The sequence below is a fragment of the Crassostrea angulata genome, chromosome 10 (genome assembly GCF_025612915.1).
Source record: "Crassostrea angulata isolate pt1a10 chromosome 10, ASM2561291v2, whole genome shotgun sequence".
Taxonomy (NCBI): Eukaryota; Metazoa; Mollusca; class Bivalvia; order Ostreida; family Ostreidae; genus Magallana; species Magallana angulata.
In genome coordinates this window covers 4,767,974-4,785,000 of record NC_069120.1, presented here as the reverse complement: position 1 = coordinate 4,785,000, position 17,027 = coordinate 4,767,974, and the positions used below count along the sequence as shown (strand labels likewise).

General features: G+C 34.6%; 2 protein-coding genes across 6 annotated transcripts in view; one reads left to right on the top strand and one right to left on the bottom strand.

The window, feature by feature from the left end:
* Positions 1–1,966, bottom strand: part of LOC128167082 (mitochondrial Rho GTPase 1-like) — a 10,147-nt gene extending 8,181 nt beyond the window's left edge. For 3 of the 4 annotated variants that reach the window (XM_052832600.1, XM_052832603.1, XM_052832604.1), the window contains exons 1-8: positions 1,693–1,966; positions 1,163–1,303; positions 1,005–1,048; positions 809–862; positions 543–653; positions 335–385; positions 119–220; positions 1–19 (exon numbers count right to left, since the gene is read on the bottom strand). The exon at positions 1–19 is cut by the window's left edge and continues 23 nt beyond it. In XM_052832600.1, the coding sequence (XP_052688560.1) occupies positions 1–19; positions 119–220; positions 335–385; positions 543–653; positions 809–862; positions 1,005–1,048; positions 1,163–1,303; positions 1,693–1,735 (565 nt within the window). In that variant the 5' untranslated portion in view covers positions 1,736–1,966. The remainder of the gene's footprint in view (positions 20–118; positions 221–334; positions 386–542; positions 654–808; positions 863–1,004; positions 1,049–1,162; positions 1,304–1,692) is intronic. The other variant, XM_052832601.1, reaches the window with a different exon arrangement.
* A 31-nt stretch (positions 1,967–1,997) lies between these two features.
* On the top strand, positions 1,998–11,377 carry LOC128167084 (WD repeat-containing protein 5-like). Of its 2 annotated transcripts, none has more exons than XM_052832607.1 (9): positions 1,998–2,104; positions 5,580–5,762; positions 6,614–6,756; positions 7,502–7,682; positions 7,849–7,955; positions 8,117–8,263; positions 9,767–9,847; positions 10,291–10,503; positions 10,618–11,377. In XM_052832607.1, exons 2-9 carry the CDS (start codon positions 5,711–5,713, stop codon positions 10,732–10,734), a joined length of 1,041 nt encoding a protein of 346 aa, XP_052688567.1. In that variant the 5' UTR covers positions 1,998–2,104; positions 5,580–5,710; the 3' UTR covers positions 10,735–11,377. The 2 variants fall into 2 exon arrangements, with proteins under 2 accessions (XP_052688567.1, XP_052688566.1); XM_052832606.1 differs by lacking the exon at positions 1,998–2,104 and adding an exon at positions 4,781–4,965.
* Positions 11,378–17,027: the final 5,650 nt, after the last annotated feature.

The following is a 17,027-nucleotide window of genomic DNA, read 5'->3' as shown; positions in this document are numbered from 1 at the left end:
TCTTGCACTGCAATGTGAGCTGGAAATACAAATATTATGGTAGATTAAGTATGTTAGATATAAAGAATGTAATATAGGAAGCACAATCTGCACCTATAAACCTCAATATCCAACTCACCTCCTTCTCTTCTGAGTTATAGACAGCTGCTGTGGGGTGCAGCACTGCCTTTTGTGCATAATAAAACAGTTCACTGATATTCTTTAGGGTTCTGGCCGAGCACTGAAAGTTATAAAATAAATGTATGATGAATATGTTATAATGTATAAATCACTGCAACTATCAGCTATTAAGTCCTCTTATCACCAAATATTTTGTAATGAAATACATACGAACCTCAACACAAGTTTCCACTTCAGCAAAGTCATTCATTATAGGCCTCATGATCTGAAATGTGATTTTAAAACAATAAAAATTATGGAAAACATTATTCACCATTTGTAAAACTAAATTCAAACAAATATGTACTGTATATGTTTATGAACAACAGCATTTAATGAAAAAACTTTAGGAAGAGATATTTATTAGGAGTGAATGGCCAGACCTCCTCTGTGCTGAAGTCCATCATATCACACTTGTTGCCCACGAGTATAACAGGAACTTTATGCTCCTCTCCCAAGTGAGTTCGAATGTAAGGCAACCAAAATGAGGTAATCTGACATATAAACAATTATCATTCAAATGCAAATTTCTTTTAATTTGATTCTTTTATTTCAATATATCATTCAGCTTGAAAGAACCATTCATTTATTAAATCATTATAATTTGTGTGATATAAAACAAACATCATAGTTAATATCAAATTCTTACTCTTTCAATGGAGTCCTCATCATCCACTGAGTATATTATACAGATAACATTTGACTGAAATATGAAAAAATGTGTATACCTACATGATCATTTCAATAATTCTTTCATTTTAGAGTAAACATGCAAATGTCAATTTGAATTATTTACACCAAAAATGTCCTAGAGTTGGTATGAGAGCTAATTAATCATTAATTACCTTTGCCATCTCTTCTTGGAGTATATCTTCATCTTGCTCTTGTGCTGTAACAAAATTACAAACTTTTATCATTGGTTTTTGAAGTAATGGTTATCCTAAATATTAGAATCTTTAATTGACTAACTTAAATGGATAAATATATATATGTATTGACTCACAGCTGTAGTCCACGATGTGAGTGGGGACTCGTTCGGGAGTGACATCGGCAGGGATGGTTATTTCCTCTGCCTTAGCTGGAACTTCATCCGGAAACTCCTCACTGACCAGGCTAAGTATCAGTGAGGTCTTCCCAACACCAGCTAAAAATTATTATGATTTGAAAATATTTTACCACCAAACTTCCTATTTCAAAAAAAATTCAAATACAAACAGTGGTACCAAATGTATCTTATACTGATAGAACAAAAGTAGATTTATCTTAAAAATAGGCAATTTAAAACTAATCAATAGACGTTAAGCAATTTAAATCTAAAAAGAAAGTAAAGCTTTAGGGCTTTCTTGTTTGCAGTGAAATTAACTTTTATTTTCGAAACTCGAGCGCTTGCTGACAAGGATGCTGGGAGTGGATACATCCCAGTGCATCTTATGCAACATCTGCACCGACCGCTTCCCAAAAGGCGAAAACTGTGTAAAATTACACTTTGATTTCAAAGCAAAGCTGATAAAGAAGAAACATAAACATGCTTACGATCTCCAACAAGTAAGATCCTAACTTCTCTCTTTGATGTCATGGTTGAAAATGTTGACAATTTACTAAACTAGAAGGTCATTCTATATTTCCAAAATTCCCACATATTGGGGGCATGATGACAAAAATAATGTCTCACATAAATCCCTGTCACTATATTAGATATAAAATATAGAATAACTATACAATTTTCATTATATTTTATGCAAAACACGATAATTTTACATCAACATGTGAGGTTCAATATGAAAAAAATCCTCGCCATCTTCGACCACTCTGACTAGTAAGAAAACTCCAGAGTAACCCGAAAGTAACTTCCGGCGTTATTGCGCACAATCGACTAACGAAAGAAAGCGTCTGCAGCAACCACTTGTAAGGAGAGTGCTTGGATTTATAATAAAACAACGAAAAAGTAAGTGATTAAAAACTTTTGAAGGCTTTATGAATTTTTTGGTTAACGTGGTGCTAACCAATGACGACCAGTTTACTACATTTGTTTACCCATACCGTACCGCTACTGTGCATAACACCATGCATTGTCATGCAAGCATGCAGCATATATCTGCATTGTCTCCATCACATTGAAACACATGATATAGTGTAATGGGATGGGATAAATAATGACAGATCAGACTGGGATTTGAACCCGGGCCCCCTGAATCTCTAGTCAGGTGCTCTACCAAATGAGCTATTTGTAAACTTTATTTAAACTATTAATTCTGACCCTCACGTACATTCTCCCTCCCCCCTCAGGCTCTTCCCTCTGCAGGAGTTAACCTATCGGTTCCAGGGGTTGGCACGGCACCAAATTAACGGGATGGGAGAAATACTGATGGACGAGACAGACTTTTTACCCTGAATTCAATCTCTTGTCAGATTTTGGTGTAATTAATGAATAAAAACCAATTTGAAACTCTTATATTTTTGTCTGCTTTATAGTTCTATTATTATTATTATGATATTAGGTATTATACTACGAAGGAGTGAGCAAATATACAATGAAAATATATGTATGACTGGACTGGGAATCGAACCTGGGACTCGATCTTAATTCTATAAATGGAATTGCTCAGGAAGACCTGTATAAAACATTAGCTTTGAAAGCAGTTTATAAACATCGCATTTAAAATATCATTCACCATGCACTTTAACTTTATACTTCCATGGTCACTGGGGGGTTTCAACGCTTCAGTGTCTAAATTCATAAATCATAGATTATATTATAATATTTCAAAAGAGAGAAAGATTATTTATATATAGTGCGCAGATGTTTTGGTACCAATGAAATGTTTTGAATGTACTTGCAGTGTATGTAAAAATTAAGGTAGCTCTCTTCTTCAACAGATTGTATTTTTTACAAAATTGCTGTCAATTTTTATGACCAATTGACTTCTGTGAACAGGGAATTTTAATTTTGCCAGGGTGGGCCTGTATGACAGATTCACAGAAATGACAGATATATGAATGTAAAACATGCATGAGGCTTACAAGAATGATAAATTATCTGATAATTCTCTTTAAACACAGCTGTGCTATGGAGGCCAGTGGATTTAAATTAAATAATAAAAATTAATTTTTTAAAAGTTTGATGAACCAAAATGAAATTGTACACAGTATATGGCTTTTTTTCAGGGTTGGCAAAAAAGCGGGAAATACCCATATTTCCCAGGACGGTGGGAAATACTGGTAATTCCCGGGAATTACTGGTATTTCCCGGGAAATACTGGGAAATAAAGTACAACTACATATTATAGTACTTCATACTTTGACATTAGTCTTAATCAAATCTGTAGGGATGTAGACAATAGTACACCTTGTCAGCTATATGACATTTTATAATGTTCTTTGATTTTAACAAGTTTTGACTGGTCAGTAATGCATTGGTTATATTCTTATGAATACTCAAAACATGGTTCATTCATACACCATTGTTACCGGTATTTTGTTTTTAAGGCTTTAGTCGGGTAAAGATGCATCTATACAGTTATCAACATGATATCAAAAGTTCCATTTTCTGGTTATTTGGTGAGTGTGAAAATGGGGCAAGAAAATTGTGAAAAAATAAAGTTTGACTGTGTCACTACCTCAGTTTGCAACACACCTAAGAAGAAGCCAATCAGGCCCACTCATAGTATATATCTCCCCAAAACAGGTGCACAAAACTGTCAAGTGTCAATTATTTATTAAAACAACATGTTTGATTATTAAATTTTTACTTGTAACACCTACACTAATTATAACAGTTTATTTTGTGCTTTGAATTATAAATCTGTAAAACACAAAACTTGAAGTTCAAAAAGCTGGAATAAACTTTGTACATTAGCAGCTATAGAAGTCTTTGGGAATAGGTGATCTGGTGAATTTAAGATTCATACACTGACAGTGAAATGGGAAAGTATGATAAATTGGTTTTTGATGCTTATTGTTAATATCTTATATCCTAAACATAAGTTTTACATTGAACAAATTAAAGAAATAAAGATTATAAATTTGTGTTTCCCAGTATTTCCCAGTTTAGTGAAAAACAGTAGTATTTAACGGGACAGGAAATACCGGTATTTACCACCGTAATTCCCTGCAGCACTGGTATTTCCCGGCCAACCCTGCTTTTTTTACCCATGCAGCAACTGCAAAGTAAGTTTAATTGCATATGAGGCCACGCACTTGAATTTATGGAAAACTGATTTCTCTATGTTGCATTATTAAGAGCCCATTCATTATTGTGAATTGTACATAATGAATTACTGATTTGTATTACCAGTAGTTAAAATTATAGCATGATTTGCAGACTACCAACAAATCATTATAGTTTAATTAAAATCTTTATTATATGATGAAACTATGAAAAGAATTTTTTTAAAACTTAAAATTCCAATCAGCAAAATATACATTAGAGAAAAATGTTAATTGTGCTTTTAGAAATATAAGAACTCTGCAAATAAACAATGTAAATGGTCACAAATAACATTCCACCATTCACTCCAGCAAGTTGATTAGGGTGCTCTAGAATGAGCCAGGTATTTACTGAACCCCTGGCGTTCATTGTGATCAATCATTGATCTTATTAATTTAAAGGTTACATTGTGGGCACCAATACTCATGGCCTTGTAGACAGAGTCCTCCACTGCTTAACATATAAATGGAATGATCAACAACCATTTTGGGTCAATACTTTTAAAAGCAAGTTTAAAATCCGAGTATATAACAGTCGTGGAGAGATAGTCTTAATTTACATATCTTTGTTCTCTTCCTTGGAAGGATTTAAACAACAAGGTAGGAATTTAGCATTTTATTGCACATGCGGTAAACTAGATGGTACATGTTTACTAATTCTAATGTTTTCGATCATACTGAATTTGAGCATCAAAATTACCGCAAACAATTCCAAGACAGTTTGTTTTTTTTAATTAAAAAGTATTTGTATTTACATGTAATTTATCAGTTTTCTCCATGATTTTTCTAAAAAAGGTAAACAGTAAAGTTGATGTATTCAAAGACTATTTATAACATTTCTTTGCAAAAGATTTTTAGAACAGTGTATTTAAACTGTGTAGTATCTAGTTAAAGCTTCAGGAGTTTCCATTATATACACAGGGTTCAATATTCTGCCGTGTACCTGTACCTGGAACAACAATCCTGATTAATATTGCTTGCTGGCTGTGCCAAGACCATTCAATTTAAATGTCTTCTAACCTAGTGATAGCAAAATTCTAAACACAAGCATTAGATTCATGCAATTCATCATAAAACCAATTTAAACTGACATAAACTTATAATCAAAAACTTCATTTACTTTGTTAAAGAGACTTGAGCATTTTATCTTAATGTTAGGCTATTGAATTAGAATTTTTTAAAAAAGAACTTAAAATTTGAAATGCTTTTTGTAGGCTGCTGGTCTAGACTTGCACTAGGGATGAGTGACATTTGATCTTGGCTGTACAAGAATCGGTGTTGACATTCTCTGATTAATCCTGTAATAGTCCTAAACTTGATCAACAGAATTGTTCTTGTTTAGAACATGGCTCGTCGCAGACAAGAAGCACTCGATGCTGGACAGGTGATTGAACAAGGTAACAAAACTGATAATGCTACACGATTATACAATGCAGTGATTTACTTTTGATAACAGTTAATTTGTTCTATTCATGATATGTCAGAGACAGTGAGGCTAAAGTCATTAAGTAAAATTTTTGAGCTTGAATCTTGAAATAATAGTGGGTACTTTTATCTAAATTGGTCAGTGATCTATTGGAAATAGTTGTATAGCTTTTGATACACTAGATTAAGAGTGACATTCATCTGAAGTGAAGTGCTGCATGTAGCATCATTACCAGTATTTGCTTGTCACATGGATTGAGGTAAATCTGAACTGCATGGGGCTCTTAACTTCAAATTAATGTGATTTATTGGCTATAGCAAGTAAATCTCCTGCTATTATGGAGTGCTGGTGTTCAGCTGATGGTGCAAATTAATACCAACTTTATAACCAATCTTGTCTCTCTGTGGTTGACCATAGACCAGCAGAAGCAAGTGTTGACAAAGTAATAGCCGGATCATATCAGCCATTCATTTGATGTCCCTCCGGGCTGACTGCTCAGTAGATTTAATCTCGGCCTATACTGATTGGTTTAAACATGCAATCAATAATCAATTTAGGTGTAAAATGTAAAGAGTGAATGGAGGGGATTGTTTGATTTTAGAGAGCCAGCTGATTTAGGAGAAGATGAGAGAGAGGAATTGATGATTATGATAATTATATGATATGAATTTTTTCCTTTTTTAGTAATTTGCTGTGACATCTGTTTTTCTTGTAGATTCTGCATTAATTGTGCAATATAAGCTGACCATTCAGATTTCAGATTCTCTTTACCATAACTATGTCAGTATTCAAGATCTTTGCATGTTTTTATTTTGTTTTTAGGGAAGAACTGGCCTGAGAAGTTCACAAAGCTAGAAATCCTGAAGGAGATCCCCTTTGACCCTGCATTGGACTGCATCTACTCGCTTCAGTACTCCTACAGTGGGGAAGTCCTGGCAGTGGGCCATGGGAATGGTGCCATCAGGGTATTCACCAAGATTTCTATTTATCAGTACCATGAGTCAAATGCCCAAACATTATGCAAATATTTCAAATTGGTATTCCCTATGTGAAAACAAAATGTCAGTTAATTATCCCCAATTTGTGTACAGATTTTCAAATTTGATGTCACTAAGGCCATCCGTAAAAAAATGTTTGTCGGAATAGCTGCTTGGAGGTTTCTAGACCTAGGAGGGAGGGAGGGAGGGGATTTTTTTTTCGGACTTGAGTTTTAACTAATTAAAAACAGGTAAAAAATAAACATTTCTATATATATATAAAAAAATATTCTGTATTTTTTTGCTAATAAAATTTTATTAGCTGGGGGTATTTCAATGAAGCGGGAGGCAATTCCAAACAAACCATAATTTTATTGTGGCCTAATTAACTTCACATCAAAGTAGCTTGCAAGCACAAAAATCAAAGTAACGAGACCTTTGCCAATTTATATTCACAAGACTATTATATTGATTGAATTTTTGCTATTTTTTGTATAAATGGTATTCGATCTGGCTATCATATAAAACACTATACCGTCAATCAATTCCCATTATTTCTGCTGAAAAAAACTGCAACATTGACAATAGAAAAAAGTTGTAAAGACTTGTCCCATTTAACTACATGTGCATTCTCTCTCTTTTCTTCATTTAAAGAAATAATGACAGCTTTATATAATGTGTGTATACTAAGTTGACACAGAGTTATGTTTCTTTGACTCCTGCTGTTTTTCAGTTGTACAGCTCCACTACTGGTGAGTTGGTGTCAGAGTTGAGAAAATCTCGTTATGGGGGAATGGCCATTATGTGCATGAGATTCCATCCCAAAGCACATCACATCCTGCTGGCCTCAACATCAGATGGCAAGATCTTCTCTTGCAACACCGACACTGGTGCTATTGAGGAGTTCGCTTCAGGTATACAAGTTACCATAACAAATAACAAACAATTTAAAGTAACCGTCCAAACAATCAAGATCACTTTAATTAATCCTGTCGTTAGAGGTCTGCTGCAAATTTCGATCAATAACATTTGTTATTTTTCTTTTGGGTATTTTTTTGTATGACATTTATCTCTTTACAGAGAAGGATAATGAAATTAACTGCCTGGATTTTGATTTTGATGGCCTACATTTTGCCACTGGAGGAAGGGACTTGAGCATCAGAATTTATAACTCAAAAACAGGACAGGTACTTTTGCACTTGGAGGAAATATGTTTTATCGTCTAAAATTTCTTCAATGAAGTTATTACACAACACTGCATGTGTTGTCACTACTGTGAGGCTTATATATTCTGTTAGAATATTAGCCGTATTTCTAGGAAATAATTGAGTGATTGCTCTATTTGCAGCTTGTCCACACATACGAGGGATATAGCCAGAAACAGAACCCTACAGAGATCCAGACGGCTGGATGTGCCATGAGAGTGTTTGCTCTAAAGTACCACCCTGAGTACGATGACATCTTTGTGACAGGAGGATGGGAAAATCATCTCAAGGTAGATATCTCAGTGATATCTCAGAACAAGAGAGCTCGCAAATTGATCTCATGTCAATCATCTCAAAATTATCCTGCTCTGTGAAGGAGTCTCTAAAAATTATCCTTATAAAGATAAGAACCTCTTGATAATCCATCTGAGAGTGGAGGATACGTACCTCACAATAATAATCCAATCCTAAAACAAAGGGCTTCTATAAACAATATCCCTTATATATCCTAACTGTGAAGAATCTCTATAAAACTAATCATCTTCATGTTGGAACCTTTTAAAACTATGCGAAATTTTTTTTTACAAAGATGATCTAGTAACTTCATATAAAAGGAATTTTGAATCAATCACCTTATCAATACAAGTCCATTAATTGAACTAATTGTTTACTAAATTGAACATCGGAAAGTTGACATCAATTTATCCAATTTAATATGAATTTGTTTACCAAGTATCATTATCTCAATCTGCATGCAACATCTCAAGATCTCAGATATTGCACAGTTGTCAAAATTACCTTTAAGTAGATTTCAAATTAGGCATCTCAAATTTCATTTGGCCTCTCAAAACCGATTGGGCCTCACATTTTGGTATTGATCATTAGTTGTTGCTTGATCATTAGTCAATTGTCAGGTGCTTTGTAAAGTTTTGTCTGAACCTCGTTTAGGATATAAATTTGACAACAAGTATACGTAACACTGTAATTATCAGAATCAACAGAATCTTCAATCATTCTGTACAGTGGTTTGACCCTGATGAATGTTTACCTAATTTTAGGCTCTGCTAGAAAAATTCAATTAAATAAACAAAAGTTTGTATACACAAAATTTCACGGAAAGATATCTATTTTTACTTGTACTGTCAAAGAGAAGTTTTTTGTCTAATGTATATATAATTCATTTGCATTTCTATCTTCATTAGTTTACATGTATCGAGTGCAGCATGATAAATGACCCATTTTTGGTGTTTTGTTTACCCGCAATAAAGTGCCAAAAACATATAACGAAATAAATGGCACTATATAATGCCAGTTCAATGAGGAACAGCTAGCTGTTCTGGGCTGATAACATCAGCTGTAAGAGGGCGTAAGACATAAAGTGTGTGCAATCAGTTGTGGATTCATGAGGCAATTATGTATTGACTGGAAAATGAGAATGGTTTATAGAAGCAAATTGTAGTTAATTTCGTCCCCTTTCAAAGGCTATCCTGAAATCACCGTAACATTTGTACCTGAGATATAGCAATGCTTCCATGTTAACATTTTATATTTTATATACTTAACAGAGTGCCATAAAAAAAAATATCCTAATCAATATAGCAAAAATGGCAGATCACAAAAAGATTCTTGATTTGTTTAATTGTGCATGAACATTTGGCAGTGATTTAACCCTGATGACTCAGGCACAGTAGTGGTTTTGCTTGTTGTTTTTTAAGTTTTATTTTAAGATATTATATTTACTGGGTATTAATGATAATCACAGGAAATTCTTCATGCATTGATTTCTTGAACAGATCTGGGATGCTCGGTCAAATGATGGAGTAAAACGAACAATTCACGGGCCGCATATCTGTGGAGACAGTCTGGACCTGAAGGTATAGTCCCTCCTCATTGCTGAATAACAAGAGCCACAGAAAGAGGCAACTTAGTACTTAATATTGAAGTCAGCAGGCATTGATACGTTACAATCAGAGATGTTGAAATCTATTTTAAGAGGATTATGTATTTCATCACATGTGCAGCAATTTTCTGTTAAATAATTCAAACTCCTGGGTAGTCTTTAAAACTGTAAATATTCTTAACCATGCTGGTGTGACAATGAATTCTAAAGTAAACACGTCTTAAAGTAAGAAGTTCGATATTGTGATTTTTGTAGGTTTTATATAAAAGAGTGTTAAATTATTGGAAGTTAGGTTAAGATAGATCAGAGTTGATAAAGCCAGAAACTGTCTATGGTATGAAGTGGTAATTTGTAGTTCAATAGATTTCTGTGTTGCATTTTGTTTTATTCACCATTTTATGTTTATTTTTATTTTAGGGAATGAAAATCTTGACTGGGTCCTGGGTGGCTACCAATGCTTTACAAGTGTGGAACTACACTGAGGGCAAGTTGGATAAGAACATTCCGTTTGACTACAAGGGACATGACGGTGCCTACCTGTACTGTTCACAGTTCTGTGACAATGATGTGGTGGTGGCCGGGGGGAGTGGCACCAATAATGTACAGGCCATCAACACAGTCACAGGGGAGGTAAGCCTGTCACACACTCAAAATCAATATCAATATCAAGATTTAATGCTGCTGTGGTTTCATAGCTTATTCATTAGTTAATCAATTTGAGTTCTCTCCCTTTCCCTTGTGTAGGTTATTGGCAAGGTACAGATGCACAAACCGGTCCAAGCCCTGGACACAGTGATGGGGGGACGTCTACTAGCAGTGGGGGGAGGAGAAAACAACCTAGTCCTTGCGGCCTTGAAGTAACTCCAAAACAGCGCTGTGTTCATTCCGTATTATTTGAACTGTATATTGCTCGTCTCTGTATGTGCTGCTGATCAAGTGTTGCCAAAGAAGTCTATGATCTAGAACATTGACCCTGCACTGTATTACAGGTTATCCCTACCTGTGGCTTGCTTCAACAATGGTGTGATCTTTTTTTTATAAATGTAAAAAGTAACAACATAATATATTCAATTAAGTCATATTCTGTAAGAAATGTTCTATCCATTTATTATACTCAATAACCGTACAATCTACACAAAGCTTCATTGGTTGTGAGAGTGCCAAACCTTCATTGATAGCCAAGCTAGTGTGTAAAGTGTGCCTCACCAAGTTCACTGATTAGCTCCGATACCATCACCCTCTGTATACCTGTCTCCAGGTGGAAATTGTCCCACATCTGTCACCTGCTGGATGTATGGAGATTCTATCTGAACACATGTACCAATGTTTGTTTGTTCTGCATGTATCTACACATTCGTGGGTTTAAATGATTTTCTCAGTTCTATTCTGCGAGATATCCGTCCCCTGGTTCCGTCCAAACATATTCATTGATTTGTACTTTATTACGTATTTATTGGTGTGAAAAAATGAAGCATAATACAAATAAACATTCAGTATTTATAAACATTGTTTATACTTTTTTTATTGCATGAGTGGAACTAGGGGGGAGGGGGTCTCCTCTGGAAAATTCAAATTTCTTATAAATTAACATAGTAAAATTGCCAAAAAATATGAATCGGAGCCCCTTGAAAAAAAATCTAGATCCGCCCATGGATTTAAATGCTACTATATATTATTTCCAGATTATAGTGTAAGAAATTAAAAAAATGCCCCCCCCCCAAAAAAAAATATTTGCTAAACTGAACAGAAAGATCGAATAACTGGCCTAATTGCGACCAAACTTGTCACTACTGCCTTTGGGTAAAGGTCTTTCAAGTAATGGTTAGAAAATTAACTGTAAATTATTTGATTATGAAAGATATAATGATAAATAAACTATACATATATGTCAAATAAGCAAAAAATTTGCAAATTGGGGATAAAAAATGAATATCTAAAAAAATCAATTCAGTAAGTAACAACAAAAGCCCATGCGGGATTCGATCTCGGTGTATATGTACGGATCATAAGCCTGACACTTCATCTACTCGGCTATGAAGTAAGATATGTTGCTGTATATAAGATCATTTTAATAAAACAAAATGTCGTTTCGATCAGATGTCAGCCATTTTATGACGATGTGTTATTCCACCTCAAGAATCTTTCCAAGAATTTACACAAAGTCTACAATATTTGAAATAATTGTGAAAGAAGGTCATGGTATAGATGTTTTAAATTGTTTTTTACAACGAAACCTAGAGGTTACAAGGGGGTCATACAGAGGGCCCAATTTAAACAGAAAAGCAGAAAGAAAACAATGTAATTCAGAAAATGGATGCAAAGATTTGTGAAAATTAAGTTTGAATAAAGGCAAAACAATCCATACCATTCTTGGGAGGGAATTTGAGGAAGGAGTCAAAACCAGAGGGAATTTTGCACTCAAAATGGAATAGCTTTTCAACAGGGGGCCCATGAACCACATTGCTCACCGAACAAAAATTCTTGTATCTCTTGACTGTGACAAACAGGAGTGCATATTTCCCAGAATTCCTATCCGTGTTTCTGCACATTACTAGCAAAAATATCCAACGTAGGTCCTAGCGCCCGAAATTATACAATTTTAAGGAAAATGTTAATGTTTGCATGGATTTTATGTGTATTTTGTCATGATTTTTTATTGAATTATATGATGTATTTAATATTCATGAAGTTTAACAGCTACTTTTGTCAACATTTGACACTGGTGATTGGGTGAGCACTGTTGTTCATGGGCCTCATGTGTTTTTACTAAATAAAATGAACATTGATGTTTAATTTACCAGTGATCGACTGATAATTCATTATCGTGTGTCCGATTATTATCGATATCGAATTAAAAAAGGGGTAAATTTTCCTTCAAACGTTATGGTAGTTAGAAGGGGCTGCAGCGGGACGGATATACCAGTAGTTTACCTGCACTCACTGAGCAAACAGGTGCACTCTGTTCATGTATCTATTGTGACCTATTTCCGTCCAGGTGCACAAAATTGTAACTTGTATGATTACTATATGATTAATATATTGAATGTCATCGTAGTTCGTTCAAACGCAGCATTTCTAAAGTGGACGTGTTTTTGTTTGCCTCACTTACTGTCATACAAACAGTCTATATTACAAATTCACTGTCTTTATTATGTTATCGATATTTTGTTTTCAAATTTATAGAGAAAACAGTCTTCCATGAATTGCAGCTTTTGTTTCGTCCTTCGTGGATGTATGCCCTGGCCTTGTTCCACGGGATAGTTGCGCCGTTTTGTCACTCCGTTAGTCATATTGGTTACAAATTTCATCTATTTCAAACTCAGCAAAAATAACCTCTAAATGATGGTTGAACATAACAGCACGGTGTCAATAAAATTCCGGAGCATCTGACGAATTTCCCTGCTGACAATTCGAACGTGTATGTTTGACGAGAAAAGCCGTGTCCTTTGATCCGCGCACGCGCGCCATGTCCTGGGACAGACAGTGCTACGCATTCTTGTACGTTGTACGAAGAAGGAAATCGTCGTGCTAGAGAGGAACTGAGGTCTGGCTAAAAACGGTGTGACACGGAGAGGGGACAATGTTACACTGCCGTGGCGCAGGGTCACAGCGTCCACACTGTGCAATGAAGAGTAGCAGGTCTAATTAAAAAAAAAAAACCATAACAATTTGATGAAACAAATTATACTTCTTTTCCATGTCTGGATTCATCTTCCACATTGTTTCCTGTTTGCTATTATAAAAACTTGAAAAAGGAGAAAAAAAAACCGTGTACTTTTGTGTTGATTATAGCGAAAAATCAATGATGTTATCGTGACATATAGGAAGTGGGAATTTGTACTATTGTCACAAAGATTTTATTCCACACAGAATCCACAATGTTTTTTTTTCAAATAGCTTCCACATGCAATAACAGTAGTTCTAGAAGCTTCTAAAAAGGTACAGAAGTTCAAATCGCCAATGGTTTTCACAACTAATTTTTATGGACCTATATTAATATCTAGTTGTCGAATATTTAGTCTATTACTACGCAATAACCAGTATGTGTCAAGCTCTGACTGCAGTCTACAAAATCTATGTACGAGATCTCAATTTCCCACTTAAGCAAGAAAATTACTTGTACAGTAAATATTTTTTTTATTAATAGGAAAAGAGGATTGGGGGGGGGGGGGTCGACCATTGACCATTTTCTGCAGAATCTTAATTTTTCTCCATCTACCAACACTGTTCATCTCCATTAGGCGTTTCGAGTTTCCTTTTGTTGATGTCCTTTCCACAGAACAGAGACCTGGTATCACGCAGCTCTCACAACTCACGCCATCACTGCTTTGAAGAAAAAAAAAATGTCCATTGGATACAGACTCATCGGAGTAAGGGTAGTGCCCTCTGAGGTACCAGTATAAAAGCTAGTACTTGTTCATAAGCGATAATCGATCAGAAGTTTTCTGATAAGATGCACTCTTTAATTCTGCAATGTAACCTTTAGAAATCCAAAAGGTTTTTTTTTTATCCGCGTCATTGAAACAACCCTAACTCAACACGTAACCGGCTTTATAGAATTCTCAAGACTCTCAATACTTTCCATCACAAGTTATTTAATTCAAACAAAATTCAAGTGACTGTTATTTTTTTTTATGTCTGTGGACGACTTTTTCTGACTTGGATATAAGTTTAGCGATCAAGAACCGAGGGTTTTAACTGTAATCGTGCTCAGTGAATCAAGGCTCCCGTTATAGGCAAGTGAATGAAGTGATCAATGTAATTTTATTTGAGTATAACGGTTAACCTTTTATTAACGCGGATCAGAAAAAAGGAAACTTCATTACTTTCGTTCTATGTCACATACATTTTTACTTGTAAGGAATTAACCCCTATATCTTTTTTCATTGTCTAACGATTCAAATTGTTAATCAAAAGTAACAAATACACATTACGATATGACTTACGTTTATTTTGATAATAAATCTATATCTTTATTTGAGGAAAACGTAATTGCATTCATTTGTTCAATTTCTACAATAAGGTGCGTCTTAAAGGATAGATCCGGTAAAAACTTCCAAAATCAATTACTGGCTTTTCCATCTATGTAACACACTGATCGATTATACAATAATTACGTATTTTCCAAATAATAGATAGATAGTGCCTGTTTGGAAGGGTAACATTCGAAATTCAAATTCAACTGTTACCCTTCCAGACAGGCACTATTTATTTTATTATACTGAATGTCTTAACTTTTAAAGAAAACTTAGTTGCTTTTATGTAGAAATGACGTGAATTCTACGTCGAACCGTTCGCGCATAATTTACGCGCATGTAACAATTTGTTGTGATACCCGTTGTCAAGTCTGTTGCTAACGCTGAGGGTAATAGAACGGATTATCAACTGCGTCTTAACCAATTAGATTTCAGTATTTAACATAAAAGTATAACAACATAAATTACAACATGTATGTCTACGTTAATATGTTAAAGACAGTAATGTTCAGTGCAATGCAATGGTTTGGTTGTTGTTCATAGAACTTTGAATACAATAACTCTTAGATAAAATAAATATTTCCATCAATGGAGTGCAATTTCTGACATGGGGCTTCACACCATCTACCTATCCCGATGAGCAAAAAGCGAGTAGCGATTTGTTGCTTGAGTCTTACAAAGGGTTTCCATCATTTTTTGCAGAGAGTATTTTTCGAAGCCCAAGCTTTGCCTGTCCTGTTTTATAGATCTGACCATGTGACGAACCACTCGTATTATTTTAATTAGTCTTTTGCTCTTCGTTTGATCGCAGTAGTTGTCCAGTTATCGTAATGTAACAAAGCATTGCTCTGACCATGTAAGTGATAGAAAAGCCGTATATCAAAGTGATTTGGCAATAGAATGCTTACCTAGCAGAGGCGTAGTCACAAACTTAAAAGTGGGGGGGGGGGGGGGCTCAAATCCAAGAAAGATGTAAAACGTGTAATATAAAGAAATTAAGATGTAAAACATGTAATATCAAGCCCCTGTCTAAGTTGAATGAGAGGACTTCAAATAGTGCATTTAAAGTTGATTGACATTCATCACAGGTATACCACAATCAGAATCTCAGAATCACAATCAGTTATATGTTAGATAACAGATGCTGAGTGAAACAGAAACGTCTAAACTTAGGTCAAATTTATGACCCGCACTCCCTATCCCAAACATGCGAACACAAGAGGTCTCGACAGATTTAATTACTATACATTACTATTACTTCAAGAGAAATGCTTACTCAGTTGTTGCTGAAAATAAAATAAATCTGCCATAAAATGAGAACTGTTATAATGGTTTAATATAATTTCAACATAGCTGTGATTTTGTTCGACATTAAGTGGGGGGGGGGGGGCACAGACATACTCTTGCCCCCCCCATATCTGAAAGTGGGGGGGCTAGTGCCCCCGCTGCCCCCCCCCTGTGACTACGCCTATGCCTAGTATTTCGTTATTCATGTTGAGTTTCGGTGTTACACATATATATCAGAAAGAGTCGAGCTGTGAATTAAAATAAGTTTAATCAATACATTTTTTAAAGCATTATTCTCATTAATATAACATAAATTCGTCCTCTGAATTTATAACATATGTTGTTTGAAAAACAGCAGTAAGATTTTAAAGATTTAGCAAAAAAAGATTATTAATGAATGCTTGTTCGAACATAGAGTCTGTGAACAAATAAAAAAGGGATGCTCTACCTCCTTTTCTACTTGGACCATCTAACATCTAACAGTTATATGATGTTTTATAGGATTTATCTAAATCAAAATACAAAAATAAATAATTTTGTTTAGATAAATCGATGTTAAACGGATGATATAATATTAATGAATAATAGGAATTTATTCAAAACTAATATATATCTGTTTCAATCAGTGTTTTTCATAAGCAAAACTAACGCGTTTATTCGCTAAAGTTAAGCGTTATGTCTCGAAAGTCACGCGTTTATTCGCGAAACTAACGCGTTTATTGAAGAAATGAACCCAATATCTACCCATGTTATACTCGTTTGTTATACTTTCATGTTAAATACTGAAATCTGATTGGTTAAGACGCAGTTAATAATATTTACTATTACCCTCAGCGTTAGCAACGCACTTGACAACGGGTAATATTAAAAAATGTTACATGCGCGAAAATT

Bases quoted from the DNA above. Each gene is read 5' to 3' on its own strand.
- LOC128167084 (XM_052832607.1), top strand. From the start codon at position 5,711: ATGGCTCGTCGCAGACAAGAAGCACTCGATGCTGGACAGGTGATTGAA. The intron at 7,956-8,116 runs GTACTTTTGCAC...CTCTATTTGCAG, and splicing joins ATAACTCAAAAACAGGACAG to CTTGTCCACACATACGAGGG. The intron at 10,504-10,617 runs GTAAGCCTGTCA...TCCCTTGTGTAG, and splicing joins TCAACACAGTCACAGGGGAG to GTTATTGGCAAGGTACAGAT.